Source organism: Micromesistius poutassou (assembly GCF_964030765.1).
Source record: "Micromesistius poutassou genome assembly, chromosome: 7".
Classification (NCBI taxonomy): Eukaryota; Metazoa; Chordata; class Actinopteri; order Gadiformes; family Gadidae; genus Micromesistius; species Micromesistius poutassou.
In genome coordinates, this window is record NC_140277.1 from 10262928 (window position 1) to 10282666 (window position 19739).

General features: G+C 45.5%; 1 protein-coding gene across 3 annotated transcripts in view; it reads right to left on the bottom strand.

The window, feature by feature from the left end:
- gbf1 (golgi brefeldin A resistant guanine nucleotide exchange factor 1) overlaps positions 1-19739 on the bottom strand; it is an 82124-nt gene that overhangs the window by 22167 nt on the left and 40218 nt on the right. For all 3 annotated transcript variants that reach the window (XM_084470511.1, XM_084470512.1, XM_084470510.1), the window contains exons 5-22: positions 16557-16675; positions 16065-16173; positions 15375-15435; positions 12769-12823; positions 11266-11398; positions 10783-10982; positions 10210-10378; positions 9581-9792; positions 9295-9393; positions 8722-8916; positions 8049-8244; positions 7646-7792; positions 7125-7213; positions 6692-6894; positions 6331-6454; positions 4811-4936; positions 1393-1475; positions 340-576 (exon numbers count right to left, since the gene is read on the bottom strand). In XM_084470511.1, the coding sequence (XP_084326637.1) occupies positions 340-576; positions 1393-1475; positions 4811-4936; positions 6331-6454; positions 6692-6894; positions 7125-7213; positions 7646-7792; positions 8049-8244; positions 8722-8916; positions 9295-9393; positions 9581-9792; positions 10210-10378; positions 10783-10982; positions 11266-11398; positions 12769-12823; positions 15375-15435; positions 16065-16173; positions 16557-16675 (2557 nt within the window). The remainder of the gene's footprint in view (positions 1-339; positions 577-1392; positions 1476-4810; positions 4937-6330; positions 6455-6691; positions 6895-7124; positions 7214-7645; positions 7793-8048; positions 8245-8721; positions 8917-9294; positions 9394-9580; positions 9793-10209; positions 10379-10782; positions 10983-11265; positions 11399-12768; positions 12824-15374; positions 15436-16064; positions 16174-16556; positions 16676-19739) is intronic.

Consider the following 19739-nt stretch of genomic DNA (forward strand, 5'->3'; position numbering starts at 1 on the left):
TGACCATGATACTAAATTTCTGCCATTTCAAGTCCTTTCCGCTCGATGCCACTAATTTATATATACACATTACACCTCTTGCTACTGTGGGATTATTTTGTTAACTCACTGGAAATTATGTTAACAAACAAATTACTGTAATTGTACTGGAAGCAATGGGTTCAATGACAAATAGAGCTGGAACAATTGTATAATGTGGTATGATATTTGTGAGCGTGTTTGACACATACAGCATATTGAAAGGTATTCGTCAATACGGTCCGACTGGAGAATCTATGATCAGCGATCCAGCACACGTCAGCGGGCCCTGCGTAGACTACAACCAGTGGAGTTGGATACCTGAAGCCGGCGATGGCCTTCTGGATGATGGTGTCGTCCAGGCTCTTGTCGAACACGTAGGAGAGGGCGGCGATGGTGGGCCCCCAGGTCATGGAGAACAGATCGTGGTCGTAGCTCCCCGGGGGCAGCGACAGGAAGAGGCCCTCGGACGTGGCCCCCCTGTGGAGCAGCACGCTCCACACATAGTTCTCCTTCACCAGGCCAGACTGCTCGTCTGGCATCACGATCTCGTCCGTCCTGGGGGGGGGTGGGGGGGTGAACCGTGGAACAGGGTTAGGCGGTGGCTTACTGCATTTTTATATTAATTTATTTATTTATTATTACAACGCTTTTGGTTCCAAGCAACTTGTAAGTGAGGCTGAGAAGATCGGTGTGTGTGTGTGTGTGTGTGTGTGTGTGTGTGTGTGTGTTCATCTCATCCACTACCATACATAGCCACAACAAGCATACAATCAAAATTGGAGCAGCTTAAATAGAAGGTTTTGGTGCTGCACCACCTAGTTGGAAAAAAAACACAACTAGAGTGAGTGCAGAGCAGCACTAGGTATCAGAAGTAAAAGGTTAAGCAATTTACGACGTGTAGGCATAGGATTTCACTGACACGGATGATCTTTTATTGCGATGAAATACGGGATACGAGGTATCGCTGATACCGTATACATCCCAGGACTTCACAGATGAGAGAAAAGCTGATACCGTGAACTTAATTAAACGTGACAGATACAAGAGCCCTTCATGTAAAACTAAAACTGCAAGGGAACTTTGGGTTTCAGGGAACTCCATAAGAGAACAATTTCTGGTTTGGCCATGTTGTTCATGGACAGATGCTTTTAAAAATGTGGTTTTCCCCAGCACCTTTAAGTGACTTGGCCTGATAAAGGTTAAATCATGGAGAATCATCCGAGAGAAATACTTTATTTTATGACGCCACTCTGCTGGCACGATCAGGACATGCCCGACAGCGTTCTTGATACTTGGGTATCTTTATTGCACAGATATATTAGATAGCTATATCTTGTTTCATTGAGCTTTGGGTGTTCACTGTGGGCTTACTTGATGGCGTTGTAAATGTCCTCCAGCATATCCTGGTCAAAGTCCTTGTTCCCGTTCACGCCCTTCAGATTCTTCTTGAATTGCTGCAGATAAGAAGGAAAGATGAATGGAAAATTAAATGATAGAATTGGTACAATTTGCATTGATGATACCATGACAAAAATTAACTCCTCCCCTAGTCTTAAGAGATTGAGAGGGTGGGGCTAAGGGATAGCAGAGTTGAACCATTTAAACAAAAAACATAAATAACAATAATAAAATTAATGATTAATATTAAATAAAATCAATGGGCCTTCATCCAGAGACCTCGTACACTTAACACCACACCACCACCCTATACCCCCACTGTCTCGTGTGGTCACCTGATCTGCTTTAGCTGTGGTTTCAGAGGGGAAAAAACAACATGGGCAGGAGACAGGGACACCCCACCACCCCCTCCCTGTAAATAAACATAACTGGAGGGCGATGAGTGACAGCATCAAGGCTCTTCTTGATACTCTGGGGGGGAGGGGGGGGGCAAAAACACAAGGAGAGGGGGATCAAGGAAGAGAGGGGGCGGCAGTGGTGGGGGCAGTGCACGCATGGTATCGCTAACATACGAGCACGTTAATGAACACACACACACACACACACACACACACACACACACACACACACACACACACACACACACACACACACACACACACACACACACACACACACACACACACACACACACACACACACACACACACAGAGAGAGAGTGTGGCACAGAGGCTCGTGGAGCAGCCGATGGTAACAATAGCTGTGGCAGTGCGGCAGCAGCTGGACATACAGGCTGCCAAACACTCCTCCTGAGATGGAACGCAAACACATCGCTCATGCTGGTCTCCCCTCTGTCTCCCTCTCCCCTTCTGTCTCCCGTTCTCCCACTATGTCTCGCTCTCTCCCTGTCCGTCTGTCTCACCGTCTCTCTCTCTTTGTCTCGCTCGCCCTCCGTCTCTCTCTCCCCCTCTCCCTCACCCCCCCGTCTAAATTTACACAGACAGCGTATCGCACCAACCCACCATCCATCAAACCGTCCTCCTGCCCTGCCTCTGATCAAACTACATTATGAAAATAAAATCTAAGGGTTTAGGGTTGAGGATTGGATGTGCGTAAAACTGCGCGGCGCATACCTCGGCTAATACGTCGACCTGCGACCACGCTAACAAATGGCGCGGTTGCTGCTCCGCATGGCGAGACGCCAGGCCCGTAAAGAGCATGGCGCCGCTTTTATTGGGGCTGGATCTGGGCCTCGGCCCGGGGTTACGCTCTCTGTTGTCCGTCGGGGCTGGAATTCCCTGATCCCACTTGTCCAAATTACTATTAAGCCCCCGGGAATGGGCCGGGAATAGTTCAAACAGAACAGGGCAGTCGGCGCGGGTGCGAGATTGTTTGTTGTGTGCATGACCCTCTTTTAAGTGTCAATGTGCACATGTATGTTAAATACACCATGTGTCAAAAGTGCTGTGTGTGCGAGAGGTGGTAATGTGTGGTTCTATTTGAGAGAGTGAAAGAGAGAGAGAGCAAGAGAGAGAGCAAGAGAGAGACTTTCAGTGACAGTGGGCCACCCACAATGTCTTCTAAGGCCTGTCTTAAGGGACTCATGTTTAGTCTTCAGCATCTGTCACTCAAAAAACCAGAGGGAAAGAGACAGCCAATAAGACGCGAGGACAATCAAAACAGCCGGGAGCTAGAGAGAGTGACGAGTGAAGACGACACCCAGTCTTGTCAAATATTTTTGTGTTGTATATATTTATATAATAGTTTCGCAATTTTCATCCGGACCATATCAAAAGTGCACTCATTGTCATAGTCTCAGGCGTGCCTTCCTCCATATTCCACTTATTTGAAGTATACCTTTTTATGTACTATCAGGGGTGAAACCGTGAGTCTATTCGTATTGAAACGTTGATTTTAGGGTCCATGGTGCATGGATCGGTATGCACTGGAACATAAAAATACATGACTCAGTTATTGTACAGTCAAAACAAACTGTCTTAATATGGAGACACAAACCAAGGTGTGTTGACACGTGGTTGAACACTGAGCGTCACAAGGTAAGGCGCTGTGCTCTGGAGTACGGCAAGTTTAAAACACACACCACACCATCGGCTACGGCTCCAAACATTCTGGCCTGCTGAAAATCATTTTGAAGCAATACCCCTCGGCGGCACACTGGCACAAGGTCGGGCAAAGGTAAGGAATGGAGAGGGTCGCGCATGAGGTCCGACCGCGTCTCAAGTGAACACGGCAGTCAGCTGGACTAGGCAAACTAATTAAATGGAACAGAAAACTACTTCTCCCTGCAGCCTGCAGGCTGTGATATGCAACAAGGCCCTGCTGCGTGACTTTGCAGCAGTCGGTGTAATGCCGGTGCTCCTTTTTTATGGTGGTGTTACTATTTTGTTTATGTTTCCAAAGGGCGCTGGAAGCCAAGGCCTTAATGTTGTTGACTGCTATAATCAAATACGGAAAATCGTAATACATTAAAAAATATATATGTATTTGTACTTTTCGATGTATCAAAATATATGCAACCTATTCCCTATTCAAATAAATAAATGTTGATTACAAATGAAGCAAAGAATAAAACTTTGGTATTGTAAAAAACAACAACAGAAAATACATGAAATAAAGGTCCAAAGGAAATAAATAAATAAATAAATAAATAAATATATATACACACACACACACACACACATCATATGTATACATGTCATGGGAGAGTCAGACAGAGACAGACAGAGAGACAGATAACGCCACAGAGGCCATTAACAGCCCCCCACCCTCTCGTTCACATGGTGGTGGGTGAGATCACCAGACCACCTCTGGCCACAGCTGTTGTGGCCGGGGGCTTTGAGAGACGGCATCAAAGAGGAGGACAGGCCTGGAGTGGGGGTGGGGTGGTAGTGTTGGCACACATAGTAGAATGTCACTACAGACACTGACAAATGGTACGGCCTCTCCTCTGTCTCCAGCTCTGTCTGTGGCTGTCTGTGGTCTCGCGCCTCCCTCTCTCTCCCTGTTCCTCTCCCTCCCGCTCTCGCTCTCCGGATCTCTTCTGCCTGGTCCTTTTGCTCACCCCCTCTCTCTTCTTCTTTCACCCTCTCTCTCTTGCCCTCCATCGCTTCTCCCTCTCCGTTTTTTTGCTTTCTCAGTAGCCAAGTTTCAACTTTTTTGGGCTGTGTAATTAACAAATGAGTTTGTTTTTAATTAAGCTGTGTTTGTAAGAATAAATTAACCACGTGTTTTGAGAACAGAAAAGTAATTACACAGGAACAACAAATAAGCGCCATCGCAAGGACAGAGGAGAGGTTTAAGTGCGTGCGTGCAGGGTAGGGCACGTAGATGTTAGGTGTGTGTGTGTGTGTGTGTGTGTCCGCCACTCACCTCTGGTGTCATGGGGATGTTCTGCTTGCGCACGTTGTTGTTGTGTTGATCCGTGTTCAGCATGATGACGGCATAGGCCAGCGCGAAACCGGCGTCGTTGGTCATGAACGGAGACCCGTTGACTTTCTGTGACCGACCGACACAAACATAACACGTTATGATAGAGTTACATACAGGCTATTCCTTCATGGACACCAAACCAGAATGGATTTCTTTGAACGTTATATTATACTAATATAATTTAGCATTATAATATTGCACTGGAAAATATGGTTTACAATGGTAGAGGCTGAGGTGTGCTTCTTTTTCTGGTCATAGCTTTATTGACACAATCCGACACATATGGCAAATATGGTATGTGTTTGGAGTCACTGATTTAGCACACAGGACAACCACATCAATGCTCTACACCGACCTAAAAATCAAATGACCCCTCCCCATGAGTGGAATGGAATCAGAAGACATGTTCCACGCCATGCTCACCGTTACCAACACATGGCATTTCACCACGATGAAAAGACTGTCACCACACCGAGCGGAAAACTCATTTACCCATCTGTCACTGCTCTAAATAGCCCAATGAACTCACCCAAGGACTGTAGTGTGTGCATTTGGGTTTGTTGTGTGTGTGTGTGTGTGTGTGTGTGTGTGTATGTGTATGTGTATGTGTGTGTGTGTGTGTGTACGTGGTAGGTGTGTGTGCGTACGTGGTAGGTGTGTGCGTAGGTCTGTGTGTGTGTATGCGTCTCTCTGCGTCCCTCTGTGTGTCTGTCTGTGTGTTAGTGTGTGTTTGTGCATATGACTGAGTGCGTGTTTGTTTATGCACGCTTGTGTGTGTGTGTGTATGGACTATGAAAAGACCATCTCATAGTTTCCAGGTCACATGAGTCCCCTTGCTATTTTCAGAATCCACCGTATTCTAAATGTAGTCCTCCTTTATTCTACCATCATCTCATCCCTGTGTGTGTGTGGTTATGTCACACTGTTACCCCTCCTTCCCTTCTCCTCACACCCCATCCTTAGATAGCTGGTTTATTTATTGAGGTGATGATAGGGACGGTCGTGGCCAGCCATCCCCTGCTGTGTTACCGGCTGTGTGTGTGCATGTCTGTCTGTGTGTGTGTTTGTTGTGTCTGTGTGCTCGGGACGAGTGAGTAGAACGCTCATGGTACGTCTTTTAGTAACATTTCATCAATGCCGTGAAATGTTTTTAGTTGTACATGTATAAATACAATTATATGTAATATGTTGCAAATATATATGTGCATTCATTAAATGCATCTCATTTGGAGAGTTGTCTAATTGTATTGTGTAACATCGTGCTGTGACATACCTGAGCTGGAATACAAATACAAATTTAAATCATTATTAATTTTAAAAATCGATCTTATTCTGTGATACCTTTAATAACTCTCCTTAGGCAATCCAAGGTAACGATCCATGGAACCATACATAACACAGGGTTTATTTTGAGACGTGTGTGTCTAGGCTGAAGTGTGGTCACAAGACATTCTCCTTACATGCCAGTTGTCAGTGAAGGTCTCCAGGAGTCTCTGGATGACAGGGGCCTCCCCAGGCAGCCTGAAGGCCTCCAGGTACAGCCGCAGGGCCTCGTCAATGCGCAGGCCCTGGAAGGTGAACGTGCTGCAGAACAGGGGGAAGTCCTTAGTGGGCCTGTCATGTACTAGCTGTGATTGTAATGCCTGACCTAGCTATAGCCTTAAATTAGCTTAGCATCAGCCTAGAATAGCATTATCTTTGTATCACCCTAGCATTATCCTAGCATTAGCCTAGCATCAGCCTCTAATAGCATTACCCTAGCATTAGCCTTACACTAGCATTATCATTAGCTTAGCACTAGCTTAGTATCAGCCTACTTACTTGACGAAGCTATCGAGGAGCTCCATGTGCTTGCGGTCGCTGACAATCTCTCCAATCATCTTCTTGTCCAGGCGGGGGTTCTCGCGGAGCCACTGGGCCACCTCGTTGTTGTCCATTGGGCTGCTGAGCAGACCTTTCTCCTGCAGGAATTGGATGCCCTTCTTCGGCTTCTGGTTGAACTGCTCCGTGCCCGTGATCAGGAGCTGGAAGCAGATAACGCGTTGAGTGTTAAAGGGACAGTTTCAAGCTTGGGCCTGTATTATAAGTGTCAGTTTCCGCTGAAAGGTCCTTGAAAAGTTGGACCATTGACATCATTGTTTGATATGGAGAATGCAAATCCATGACCAATGATGTTGATGGTCCCAACTTTTCTGGGATTCTTTTCACAGAAACAGGGTTGAGTCAAGCATTGCTTTGAGCATGCGTCATTAACCTTCTTCTTGGTTTTGATGTCCATCAGCTCCTGGGATTCTGGTGAATACGAGGTGAAGCGCTGAGGTTTCTTCAGGCTCTTCTTCTCAGCTGGGATAAAAAGAGAAGTAGAATCCATGTTATTGTCGATCGCAGGATAGTGTCAAGGCTTGCGGTGTTTGACTCTCAGCCGAGAAGAGGCTTGGTTCGATCCCATTTGTAAACAGTGTATCTGTTGGTATCCTTTGGCAAGTGGTCTCCTAACCCCTACCAACTCCTCAGTGACAAATTGAATGCAGGTCTGTGTGGATAAAAGCTTCTGCTAAATGCCTACATTCAACATCCACATTAAAATACTACATTAAATAAAACCATCCAACTACACATCCAACATTAGAGACAGGACACCAAATGAGAATATCCAATGGCCTCATCCAATGACTCCAATGGTTACATCTCGTTTCCTTTAGCTGTATTATTTAACCCTGAGCTTCATGGTGTATTAGTGTGGAGTTCTACTCCTGTATCAGACCCTAGACTGACCCGTGTCGTTCTCCCCGTGGTCCTGCCGGCCCAGTCTCATCTTCTCAGCCATCAGGTGGCCGCTGGTTGGAGGACACACCAGCGTGATCTCTGCTTCTGGAGTGCTCTGACCCCCACCACCGCCGCCATTACCCAGTCTGTTAGGGTCTGGTCAGAAATACATACATACATAAGTGCATAAAAGCAATGATGACCAATACAAATAACTCCTTCCTCATTGACAGAACTTTGCACTTTAATATAGTGGATTTATTTGATCAGAATTTGTTTAATTGTCTGAACAGTTTTCCAATTTGTGGTATGGTGTGTCGGCTATCTCAAGAGAAGATAAAAAGTAATGAAATCATAAAAAGGTAACAAAAATATATAATCTGTAAAAAGAATGTGTTGAGTAAAGGCATACCTGTTGTTGTCTCTGTATTTTCATTGGTGGAGCTCTGCCCCTCTGCCAGGACTGTGTCTGTTGATTGGTCCTGCTCAGCAGCGCTGTTCAGAACCTTGGCCTGGCAGTGGGCCTCGGTGCTGTCAATCACGGTCAGCAGAGCCTCTAGGGAGAGCAGGTGGGTGGTGTACAGCTGTCCAGACACTGGGAATGCATTCTGTAGGGATGGAAGAGAATAAACTACAATGGAGACATCTCAACACAACGATGAGGTGTTACTGAGCTCTGAGTGTGATGGATAGTTGAGTCGTCACTGACATAAGCAATGTTAAAATATCAAAACAAAAGCACACATTTTTATACAAAAATGTATAATAAATGAAAACATAAAACAAACCAAACACAAGAAAGAAAATGTACTGTTTTAAAACTACGATGGGTCAACGTTGGGTCCTATCACTTGAGGCATAGGACAGCAGATTAGAATCCAACCTGGCTTACTGGACACATGGTTAGCGTACTAGTTGGATGAGCCAGTGAGCCGCCCGCAAATGGATTCATATTAATAAAGCTTTCAACACAGAGAAAATACATATATGACGACAACCCCAACAATCCCCATATGGTATCCTGGCTCAGATCCAGAAAGGGCCATGGTCATTGATCCAACAACAGGACTGGACCTCCGCCTCACCTTGGAGAGCAGCTTGGTGAGGTCTTCAAACAGGTTGGAGCAGTAGAAGTCACAGTCGTAGTTGATGTAGACCTCGGTGACAAAGCTGGGGATCCTCCACAGCTGCACCAGCGCCTCCAGGGCCATCTCCTTCATCTCGTAGGGCATCTTCACATTCTCTGACGTGATGATGTCCATCAGCTTCTTCAGGTACATCTGGAGGAGGAGGAGGTGGTTGTTTAAAGGGAGCCTGATTTTACTATCAGGTGGGATGTATTTTAGCCACCAACACGCCATTTCAAGATCTACCCTACAGGAACATCAAACATGACATTCCAGTTACAATTTTCATTTTATTGTTGTGTGCATTGAGCAGTGTGCAGTGCGTTGAAGGTGAACTATTCGAACCATCGTAACTGATTTTGATAAGCAGTTAGCAAGCCATTCAAAAAATCCACCCTTTAGTGACATCACAAGCATCAATGCTTTAATTTCACTTCAGGACATTGAACAAGAACCCAATACAAGAATTACAAGAATTCACAAATAAAAAGAATGTTGTAACTCAAAATGCAGTTCAAACGACCAAGTTACCTCGAGCTGGAACTTCAGATGACATCTCATGCTCTCGAAGAGCAGGAAGCAGCAGCGAATAGAGGCAGTGTACAGATTCATACGCTCCACATTTAGCAACTGCAACAGAGAGAAAAAATATGGATTAATTGACAATTACGAAATACACACACAAAAATTCACACAAAAAAAACATCCAAGAATAAATATACACCAAATGAGATTCAATGCATTTGTATTTGTATGTAAAAAATAACCACTATCCACTTGGACCATCGTACGGAGAGCGCTGACATGACGGACTGACCTGGAAGAGGTGTCTGCAGAGCTCGTCCTTGACCAGGCCCAGCAGGGACTGGTAGGGGGCGATGTGGGCAGACTCCAGGGCCACGGTGAGCAGCTGGAGGCCCATGTGCATCATGGCGTCCGTGTTGTGGCGGTCGTGGGGGTTGGTCAGCGAGATGAGGAAGCGGAAGAGCTCACGCAGGCAGGGCAGCCCGTAGGGGATGAGCGAAGCACCTGCAGGCGTTGAAGAAGAAGGAAATGGCATTCAGCTAAAAGAGCCCCTCAAGCCATGTTGACTTGTCAAGCCAACAAGTCTGGGTGTCCACCCAAAGGTATGACCGCCATACCATCATGGGTGGACTGAGTGAATGGGTGACTGGATGAATAAATGAATGGATGAATGGATGAAAAGATGAATAGTGAGAATCCAACAGGTTTAAGTAACTGCACCATCTCTCTGTGTGTTGACTGCTGGGAAAAGGGGGGACTGAGTGGGGTGAGGGGGTGAATGAATGAATGGATGACTGGACTACAGGTCTAGTTAATGATTGACTCGTTGAAGAAACGACAAGGTAAATGAGGGACAGAGTCAATAGATGAATAAGTGAATGAGGGGAATGAATGGGCAACAGGACCCACAGGTCTCCTCACCGTCTCTCTGTGTGGACTGGGTGAAGCGGACTCCTCTGGGGTTGACGTAGTCCATGTCATGGACGGAGGCGCTGTCCGAATTCTCCGTCAGAGAGTCCTTATCCTCCAACACCTCCGGGATGGACTCCACGGAGGTGGACTGACCACGCTCAGACCTCCTGCCGTCCGACTGGAACCGAGAGGGGAGCGGAGAGCAAGCAGTGATCAGATTACTACTCAGCGTCAAACCATTCGGGTTAAAAGACCCAGATTTAACCAACAGGCATCATATAGCTGTTAGCTGTATATAGCCGTTGAATAATCGACCCTCGGGTGATATCCCAAGTGAGAGTGTCCACCTAGATGTATGATGGACAGATTAACATAACACCTGGCTGATGAAATACCTGCCCTTTAACACAGCAAAACCGGGGAATCTAACTCCTAACCCATTAAGATGTTTTTATCTCTGGTACTATGGAGCGTCTGATTAAATATTTGTTAAATTATTTGTCTTATGGTTGCATAGTTCCAGGACTGTAATTCTCTATAGTTGAGCTACAGAGGATGAGTATCCTGTGTGGCTCATCGTACCGCTGCATCCAGCCGGGGGGTCTCTGTGCCGGGGGTGGTGGCGGCTGAGCTGGTCTGTTCCAGGTCGCTGAGGTCTTCCCTGGAGGTGGCCTTGGAGCCAGGGTCCAGCCCGCTGTCTGCAGTGGATGGGCTGGAGACTGAGGAACCCGCACTGTCCGAGGTAGGGAGGCTGGAGCCTGGCTCCATAAAGGGGACCCCACCTGCTCAGGTAGAGGAGGGGGGAGGAGTGAGTTAGGCTGTTGATTCTTCATCAAGACAGCTGGAAAGATCTCAGGCTTATAGAAGAAGTTGATTCTAATTTAAATTCCGAAGTCATACATATAACTCAAGTCAACTTGTTTTGATATTAAAACATTTCAATAAAGAATATTTAAAAATAACTAAAAAAGATTGCAGTCTTAAAATTTCTCATTCAAGCAAAACGTGTGCACGCTTGTGTGTATTGTGTGTGTGCATGTATGTGTGGATGTGTGCGTGTCTGACCAGAGAGGTTGTTGTTGCAGAGGTGGGCTGACTGGCTAGGGGACCCCCTCCCAGTGTGGCGCGGTGGTCTGGGCGAACGCTTCTGCTTCTTCCACTTGGAGGACTCGCTCATCCCTCCCGCACGCATCTTCAGCTGAGGGGAGGACACACAGCAGAGGAAGGGGTCAATGGACACACTCACTGGGTTAACGTGGTTCATGGAGCCATTGACGGGGCTGGAACTACTGTTGCACGTCCACGTTCGTTTACTAAGATGTGTTGACACGTAAACGCTGAATGACACAGTAAAACCTCCTCCAGTCTGAGGATGAGTTGAATGGTTCAGATACATCCCCAAATACGTCCCTCCTTCCTTCGTATTTAGGAAGTACTACTGTTGCAAAGATTGCGAACTATCAATAACTTAATGCATTATTTGAAACAGGTTGTTTTCATGCATCGGATAGCAACAACACAAAAACACAAAGTTTAGGTTTTATACAATGAACAAAAAAAACGTACGCGACCACAAAACGCATCTGCATTCCAATTCGATTTAAAAAAAAGATAATTAAAAAGCATTCGGGAGTGGGGTGGGGAGAGGGGAGCGTGGGCAGAGCAATCAACAACATGGAATCCCTCTCAGATCACACAAGGGAACACAAACAACTCTAGAGGGATGCTCCTCAGAGTTCCACTAACTCTTTTCCCTCTGACCTCGAGGGCAAAGAGCAACAGGGAGGAGAAAAGGATTAGTCGGGACGAGAATGAGTAAAAAAACAAAGAAAAGCGAGAGGAAGAGGAGTTACAGAGAGGGGTGAAGAAGAGGGGGAAAGGGAGGAGGAAGAGGAGGGCGGGGCATCTTCTTGGTCGGCCATCTTCCTTACCTGCACTCGTTTGTTTTTCCATAAGATATTGTAAGCCTCGAGGGAGAGAGAGGAGGAGGAGGGAGGCAGGGGGCAGGTGCCCGCGATTAGTGATGAAGATATGTCAGTCAGCACACGCATACAAACACACACACAGAAACACATGCACACACGCACGCACAGTCACATGCACACACACAGTCATGTGCATTCACCAATGGGGGGGGGGGGGGGGGGGGCATGCAACCTCCTTCAGGATGGAGATGGTGGATAAATAATACTGTACAAGATTTTACCTTCTTTGGTTAAAAATGGATAAATGTTTACGATTAAGGAATGTCAAGCCCTTTTTTTATCAACAAATCCAAAACAATTAATTGATATGTTAACTTTTCCAAATTCAGTGTAAATACTTTTATTTCAGTGAAGTCGCCGACTATTAACATGGGAAGTAGGGAAAAAACATTCTTGTTACTTTACATTTGCTATGTTTAGGGTTATGGAGACAAACATGGTGTAGGTTTAAGGTAACTAAAAAAGATGAAGGCAGTGAGGAGGAGGAAAAGGAGGTGGAGGAGCAGGCAGGAGGATCAGAGTGGAGGAGGAGGTGGAGGATCAGGAGGGAGCAGGTCTTGGTTCAACATCTAACTCCTGTTACCTTCTTCATGTTGGCTCCTACGAAGCTCTTGGCCTCCTCTTTGAACTGAGGGAGTCTAAAGGAAGACAAGAAACATTGAATGGTCAAATCAGAAATACTGCAGTAACAAAGCTGTGCTGAGAAACATAACATAATATTAAATCATGGGAGGTTTCTCATCAAAAAAATTCCCATTTCAAAATAGTTAAAAGCATGATTTATTTAAATCCCTCAGGAAAAATAATAATACCGTAAGAAAAAAAAAAAAAAAAAGTAAAGATATTTGCATAATAAACTCTCTAGGGTTTATCAATCTAGGGTTAGAAAAACTAAATTGGCTTATCATTTAAAAAAATCGTACTTGTGTAGTTCCCCACAAGCTAGCTTATCAGGGGCTATCACAAGCTGACACGCCTGGGGATGGGAGCTCTGATGAGACCAACGCTGGTTATCGAGTCCTCACACAAAATGCACGTGAGTGTGTGCATGTGTGTGTGTGTGCGTACGTGTGTTTTGGAAATTGAGAGGCAGTGAGTGTGAGAGAAAGAGAGCACCACTAGGTTTCTGTGGACTCTTAGGCTTTGCTGGAAAATGAGTTGTCAACGCCAGTTGTACGCACGTGCACACACACACACACACACACACACAGAGGATGATGCCAACGCACTACCCTCCAACATTACCTCAGTGTTAATAGAGTGTTGTGTTGCTAGCCTGATTATTGGATGATCTGTGGGTCCAACAGATTAACATGCCTAATACTTTGAGCAGCCAATCTAAGCTGCCTTCTGAGGACTTCAGCAGAGCTGCTGCTCATTATATACAGACAGATGGGGACACCACACACACACACACACACACACACACACACACACACACACACACACACACACACACACACACACACACACACACACACACACACACACACACACACACACACACCCCCCCTCTACAACCCAGGGGTTGTGGAGGTGAGGGTAAGTTGGGGGGGGGGGGGGGGGGCTTCCACGGTCAGTTAGATGCAAACATAATGAAATCTCTGTCTCTTTGTGTGTGTGTCAGGCATTGTGTGTGTGTGTGTAATTGAGATGGGTGACTGAGTGTCCATTTGTGATGGTGCGTGTGCGTAATTATTGCGGTTGTGATATTCCTGTGCGCCAGTGAGTATTAGAGGAGGCACGTCATAAAAATTGGTACTAAATATACATTGACGGCTCACCGGCAGGGATGCCTTCCTGTTGACCATGGTGGTCACCATGCTTTTTTATTTCCCTCGCCGCTGCCCTGAGCAGTAAAGTCCGGCTAGGGGTATACACGCTAACAAGGTGCCACGCAGTAGCTATAAACACACGTGGATCACAGCAGGGGAGGCAGTCCATGCTAACGGTGTGTTTATGTGTCTCTCTCTCTTTCAGGGACACACATAAACACACCGTCAGCTACCGTTAAGGGAGCGAGAGCCATCTTCATCTATATGCAGATTGTACAGTCTGCCGCTCAGGAGGCTCATCGCTGTCTGTATCTTGGATGTGACCAGCACCCTGATGCACACACGCGAGAACATGCATGCGCTATTGCATGCATGCCAACACACGACCATTAATACACACATGCCAACGCAAGCAGTTATGTTTGTGCATTAAAACACTATACACTAATAACACTAATAATGCATGTTCACTATTACACAAACGATAGTAGAGGCGCACTAACACACACTCGCTCGCTAATACACACACTCAATACATGCACACTGACTCATACGTGTTAATAAACACAGTAATGCATGCATGCCAATACATATGCATTAATGCAAATGTAGTAATGTATGCACGCAAACACACGCGCGATCTGGGGGAGAGAGACGTGTGAGGGAGAATGAGCTAAATGCCAGCAGGAAATCACAGTGAAGCTAATCACCAACCTGGCGGACCCTCCTTACAGTGCAGAAGGGAAGGCACAGGGCTAAACAGCTGTGATGTGTGCCCTGGAGCTCCAAGACCACAACACCTCCATGAAGGAATAAGCCTGCCATGGCATGAATTGGTGTGAATTGTGCAAACGGTTGCAGAGTATTATTTTGATTTAATGTAGCTTTTCATTAATATTATTATTTTTTTAATTCTTGCATAATATTTACATTGTAAAGCGTTTGAGTGTCTAGAAAACCTATATAAATAAAAAATAATTACGTTATTGCTCCTTTGATGTATAATGTTTTTTGTCAATGCAGCAGAGCTGAAGGTTTTGGCAAAGCAGCAATCCAAGTTGGCCGTGAATTTCCACTCGGGGGTGGAGTCGCTGTCCGTGTGTGGTGGTTTCATTAGGCTTATTGGTTCTCCAAACAAAACAGTCCCAAAATGAGCATGCATTTTTTATAAACCGCATTAAAGTCATCGTCTAGGAATGTAAGCCCTCACCAAACAAGACTCCAGATTCAAGTGGATTCTGGGTAGCGTAGTCCTATAGTCTCCCTCAACAGTACTTTACCATTCTGACTGTAGTGCAGCAAGGGTGAGCAAAGGGAATCACCTCTGTAAACACATACACAATTATCTGAGACCCGCAACCCTTCCTCTCCCCTGCCTCCCCTCCTTCTCCTGCACCCCCTTTCCCGGATTTACCTGGAAAATAGAAGCTGCACCATGTCCACCAGTGTGTGCTCAGCAGATTTCCTCAGGAGCTCTGTTGGAGAGAGAGATAGAGAGAGACAGAGAGACAGAGATAGAGAGATAAAGAGACAGAGACAGAGAGACAGAAAGAAGGAGAGAAAGAGATAATGAGTTAAAGAAAGATTAAGACCGGAAGAGAGTGTGAGAAAGAGAGCAAGAGAGAGAAGAAGAAACAATAGGAGAGAGCAACAGAGAGAGATAGAGAGAGAAAAGAGAGGATGAGAAGGAGAGCAAAACAGATGAGGTGAGGTGAACATCCCAGTGAGGGAGATTGCGTTGAGGATACAAACAACACAGACGAACAGAGCTGGAGAGCAGCTCTGCTAGTGTCTTGTTTGGTCAGGCTGGAACCAGGGAGTCTTATTAAGGTCTTGGACCAACAGTGGCAGGCCAGAAGATCTCTGTGTTCATAAACCAGTAGCCGTTAAATCTGGAGGGATGTGAGAACACTGGCTCTATCTTAGTGTTGGGCTTGTATTCCAGAGTTACGAGAACGAGCACAAACACACGTGTTAGAGAACTCCCTTTGTAATTCAATGGCAAACAAAGATAATGATTTAAACCCAAAGTAGTTTTAGTTTAAGAAATGGCCAAGTAATGTAGTACAAGCCACATGTCTAAGATTTAAATATCTATGCTCACCACTAAGACGTATCTCGAAGCAGATTCGGAAGCAAGACTGCATGATCTCACACACGGACTCGTTGGTCAGGTGGGCTCCTACAGGTGTCAGCAGCAATGTCCTCAACACCTGGAGCAAGGAACAAAGAACCGGATGAAACCTGTTCACTACAATGCAAGGTTGGATTTAAAAATAATGATTTGTTCCTCAGGAGCTTCATTGGGGATGGAAAAAACAACTAATAAAAAATACTAGAAATGTTAAAGTCAGGTACGTACAGAAAACTAAATTTGTTAATTAAACCCCACAAATTGAGCGCAATCGCAAACAAATAAAGGAAAATAAGCTATATGTAAGCTAACTTTTACGAGCAGGCAGATTTGAATAAATGCAAAAACCCAATTGTAAAATGTGATTGTTTCCTTTAATTTAGAAACGGCAAACAAATAAATACACAGCTGTGTTCACACAAGTTGAAACTGTACTTTTGCCTCGATGCATGGGGAACATACCTGCAGGATTTTCATGAGGACCACCTCATCGCTGGCAGGGTCCGTCCCCACAAACCTAGCGTGTGTGACGGCGTCCGCCATGTTTTCGATCGCCTCAGCCGCTGCCTCATGGTTGGCATCTGACGAAACAACCAGAACAACATAACCCGGCAGTTAAAGCAATGAAGCGATAGTCCTGGGGATGATTCTGCTCCCTCTATTACAGTTTTACACATTTACGTTTACATTTAGCAGACGCTTTTATCCAAAGCGACTTACAATAAGTACATTTGTCATAAGAAGTAAAACAATATATCGCCGTCGGTACAGTAAAGACATTCATAGAACCAAGTGCAAGTACTAACAATCGCCAGGCTAACCCCATTCTCCGTATACAGCAGTGATAGCTAGCTACTGCAGATGCTACACAACTAAGTACATGCTACACAACATGCATATTGGCTTGCGGGATACTCTGTTTATTCTATCGGTCACAGACCTGCTTAATGTCTGTGCAGCCTCTAGTGGTTTATTCAATTTGAGTTGTTTTACAACATTAATTTGTTTGATATGAAGTAGCTATGAGTTAGGACTTGTTTTAGTTGTCTTTCCATCATGTCAGTCATTTTATATTTGTAGCCTTTAAGACGGTATCGTCTATATTATGTATCCAAGTTAATTCAGTTATATAAGATATGACTTAATTGTTGTGAAATTAGCTCTGTATTCGAGTTCGCCAGACTGTTAGTATTTTCACCCAGCGACTTGGCATGCTAACTTTATTTGTTTTAGTTAGGCTACTATCACCAGCTATTCCATGTACGTTGTTGATACGTCCATTGCTGATGAAATACCACCCTTAGGCCCCACCTACCTTGTTTTGTTAGGGAGGGACATGCTGCAGGTTCACAAAGTGTGCAAGCAGTTTAACAGACCCAACAATGACGCATTTGCACAAAAGCTGTATCTAGAGTGAGTCATCATAGGTGATGTTTGCTTCTGCAGTGCTCACAAGCCAACAACATTGAGTGTTATGAAGAAATGCATCTTGGAGAATGGACGCCCCAATCATCTGAGCCCATGTGAGAACCATTTAAGAGTGAAGGAGAATTTCAGTTGTAAAAAAAAAAGTACAGCTGCTCTTCCCAGTGGCTTCCCACACAAAAGGTCTTTGGATTGTGGAGGGCAGCAAGAGGCAAAGAAACAATCTTAAGCAGCGATGCAAGATGGTTTATAGAGAGAGATCTCTCAGGCTCCACAAGCTTCAAACAAAACAGAAGTAATGGATTCCTTTCCTGCAGATGGTTGAGTCAAAGATATAGATCTGAATCTGTCTGTGGATGATCTCCCTGTTCAGTGCAGCCTGAGAGTGAGCTGGGACATCATGTCAGATACATTCACGTTCCATGTTTCGGAGAGCTGTAAGCCTTCAGGAACATGTAAACTAAGTGTGCTCCTAGCCCCAGTGACTTTTCAAGGAAGATTTATTCTCAGGGAGCCCTTCTCAATCCACAGATTGGGACACATCTATCACGAATGACAAGCATGAAGATTGGAGAAGATGGCAAGCTTTGCTACAGGCTTACCTACCTTTGCATCCTTCTCCTCCTCACAAGCCTGATATACAGAACTGTCGTCTGAGACGCTTCAAAGCAATAGCTGCAGTTATCCATCTGAAGCCCACAGATCGGGATGGTCTCAGTGAGGTAGGTTTTGTCCTCGGTAAGGCCAACTAGCCCTATAGCCCAAACTCACAATATCAAGACTGTAGCTATGTACCGCAGTGTTGGCTGTGGAGGTTGCAGAACTCATTGTAGAAGGAAATGGACTTATCGCGATCAGACGATCACAGATCACGCAATGACAGCAAAGTAGTACAATAACTGTGTGCGGTGCATAAGGCAGTCTACCCAACTACAACAATGGGGATATGTTTCCACAGAGCACAACTCAGCAGACCACGGTTCAAGGTACGTACCAGCAGCAAGCTTAGCTAGTACTACAGTCTGGACCAGCCTTCCTATGTAAACCCAAAACACCAGTCTCCAAAGACAAAGAACTGTACAACCTAGTTGACCATGACATCCATTCCAAGGTAACAACTCTTACAACCCAGGTCTCTGAGACACAGACAATTTCAAAGTGCTTTGAGAATTGCTCAACCACTCTCCCAGCCATCAGTCCCAGCCAGTCATCCACATTTATAATCATATTTACCACAGTGCTTATAGCATCCGCTATAAGCACTATGATACTTGCATTGGATAGCTGTCCTCAGTTTGTCTATGTATACTGTATCTGTCCCTAGCAAATGAACCATAAATAAATAAGATATTTCACTGCATTTTAAAGAAGAAAAGTCAATGTTCTAATGACACACAAAAAACCCTAAGCCCTTCAGTTGGGACACAGGGATATTAAACAGCCCGGGGAGCTAATGGTGTTGACAATAACAAGGTCTTTAGCACACAAACACCAATATCCCCAACACATCCACACACCAAATTAAACACATGTGACCCCCTTCCCATCCACAACCGCCTGTCTTCAAAGTCACCAGATGTGGGCCCTTCTCACCGAAGAGGAGGGGGGCCCTGGACACAGTGGCTGCCACGGTAACAGGGGCCTCTGTTTTTGAAACCCGAGTGGTGAGGAGGAGCCACGGAGCTGACCCTGTTTCCCTGGTTTACTTTCCCAGAGCCCTTCAGGAGCAACCAATTCATTAGCTAATAAGGAGCAGGGCGCCTGAGCAACAACAGACTCAGGCAGAGAGAAAGAGGAGGGGAGGGGGACAGAGCGAGGGGGAGACAGATAGGAAGGGAGATGGGAAGAGAGTGAGGAAGTGAGGAAAAGAGAGAGTGAAAGCAAGTGGTGGGGGGGGGGGGGGTGGCTAGAGAGAGAAGGCGTGTAGGTCAGAGGGACCAGGGCTAGGCAGGTGAAGCCACCATGCAGATTGGTGTTAAGGTGACGGAAAAAAGGAGTCCATTGTCTTTAAGGACAATACTAGGTAAGATTTGTACTGTGCGTGAGGACGATTGTCACCCCTCCCCACTCAGCCTTCACATCAGCCTTGTCTACTCAGACACAGTAGATAAACACCAAGTTGGTTTGCCAAAGGAAAATAAACACAAAGAGAAGAGTACAGTTTGCATATGTTTATTTCGTTGCTCCAGTGTAGAAAAGCGCACAGATTGCAAGATCCTG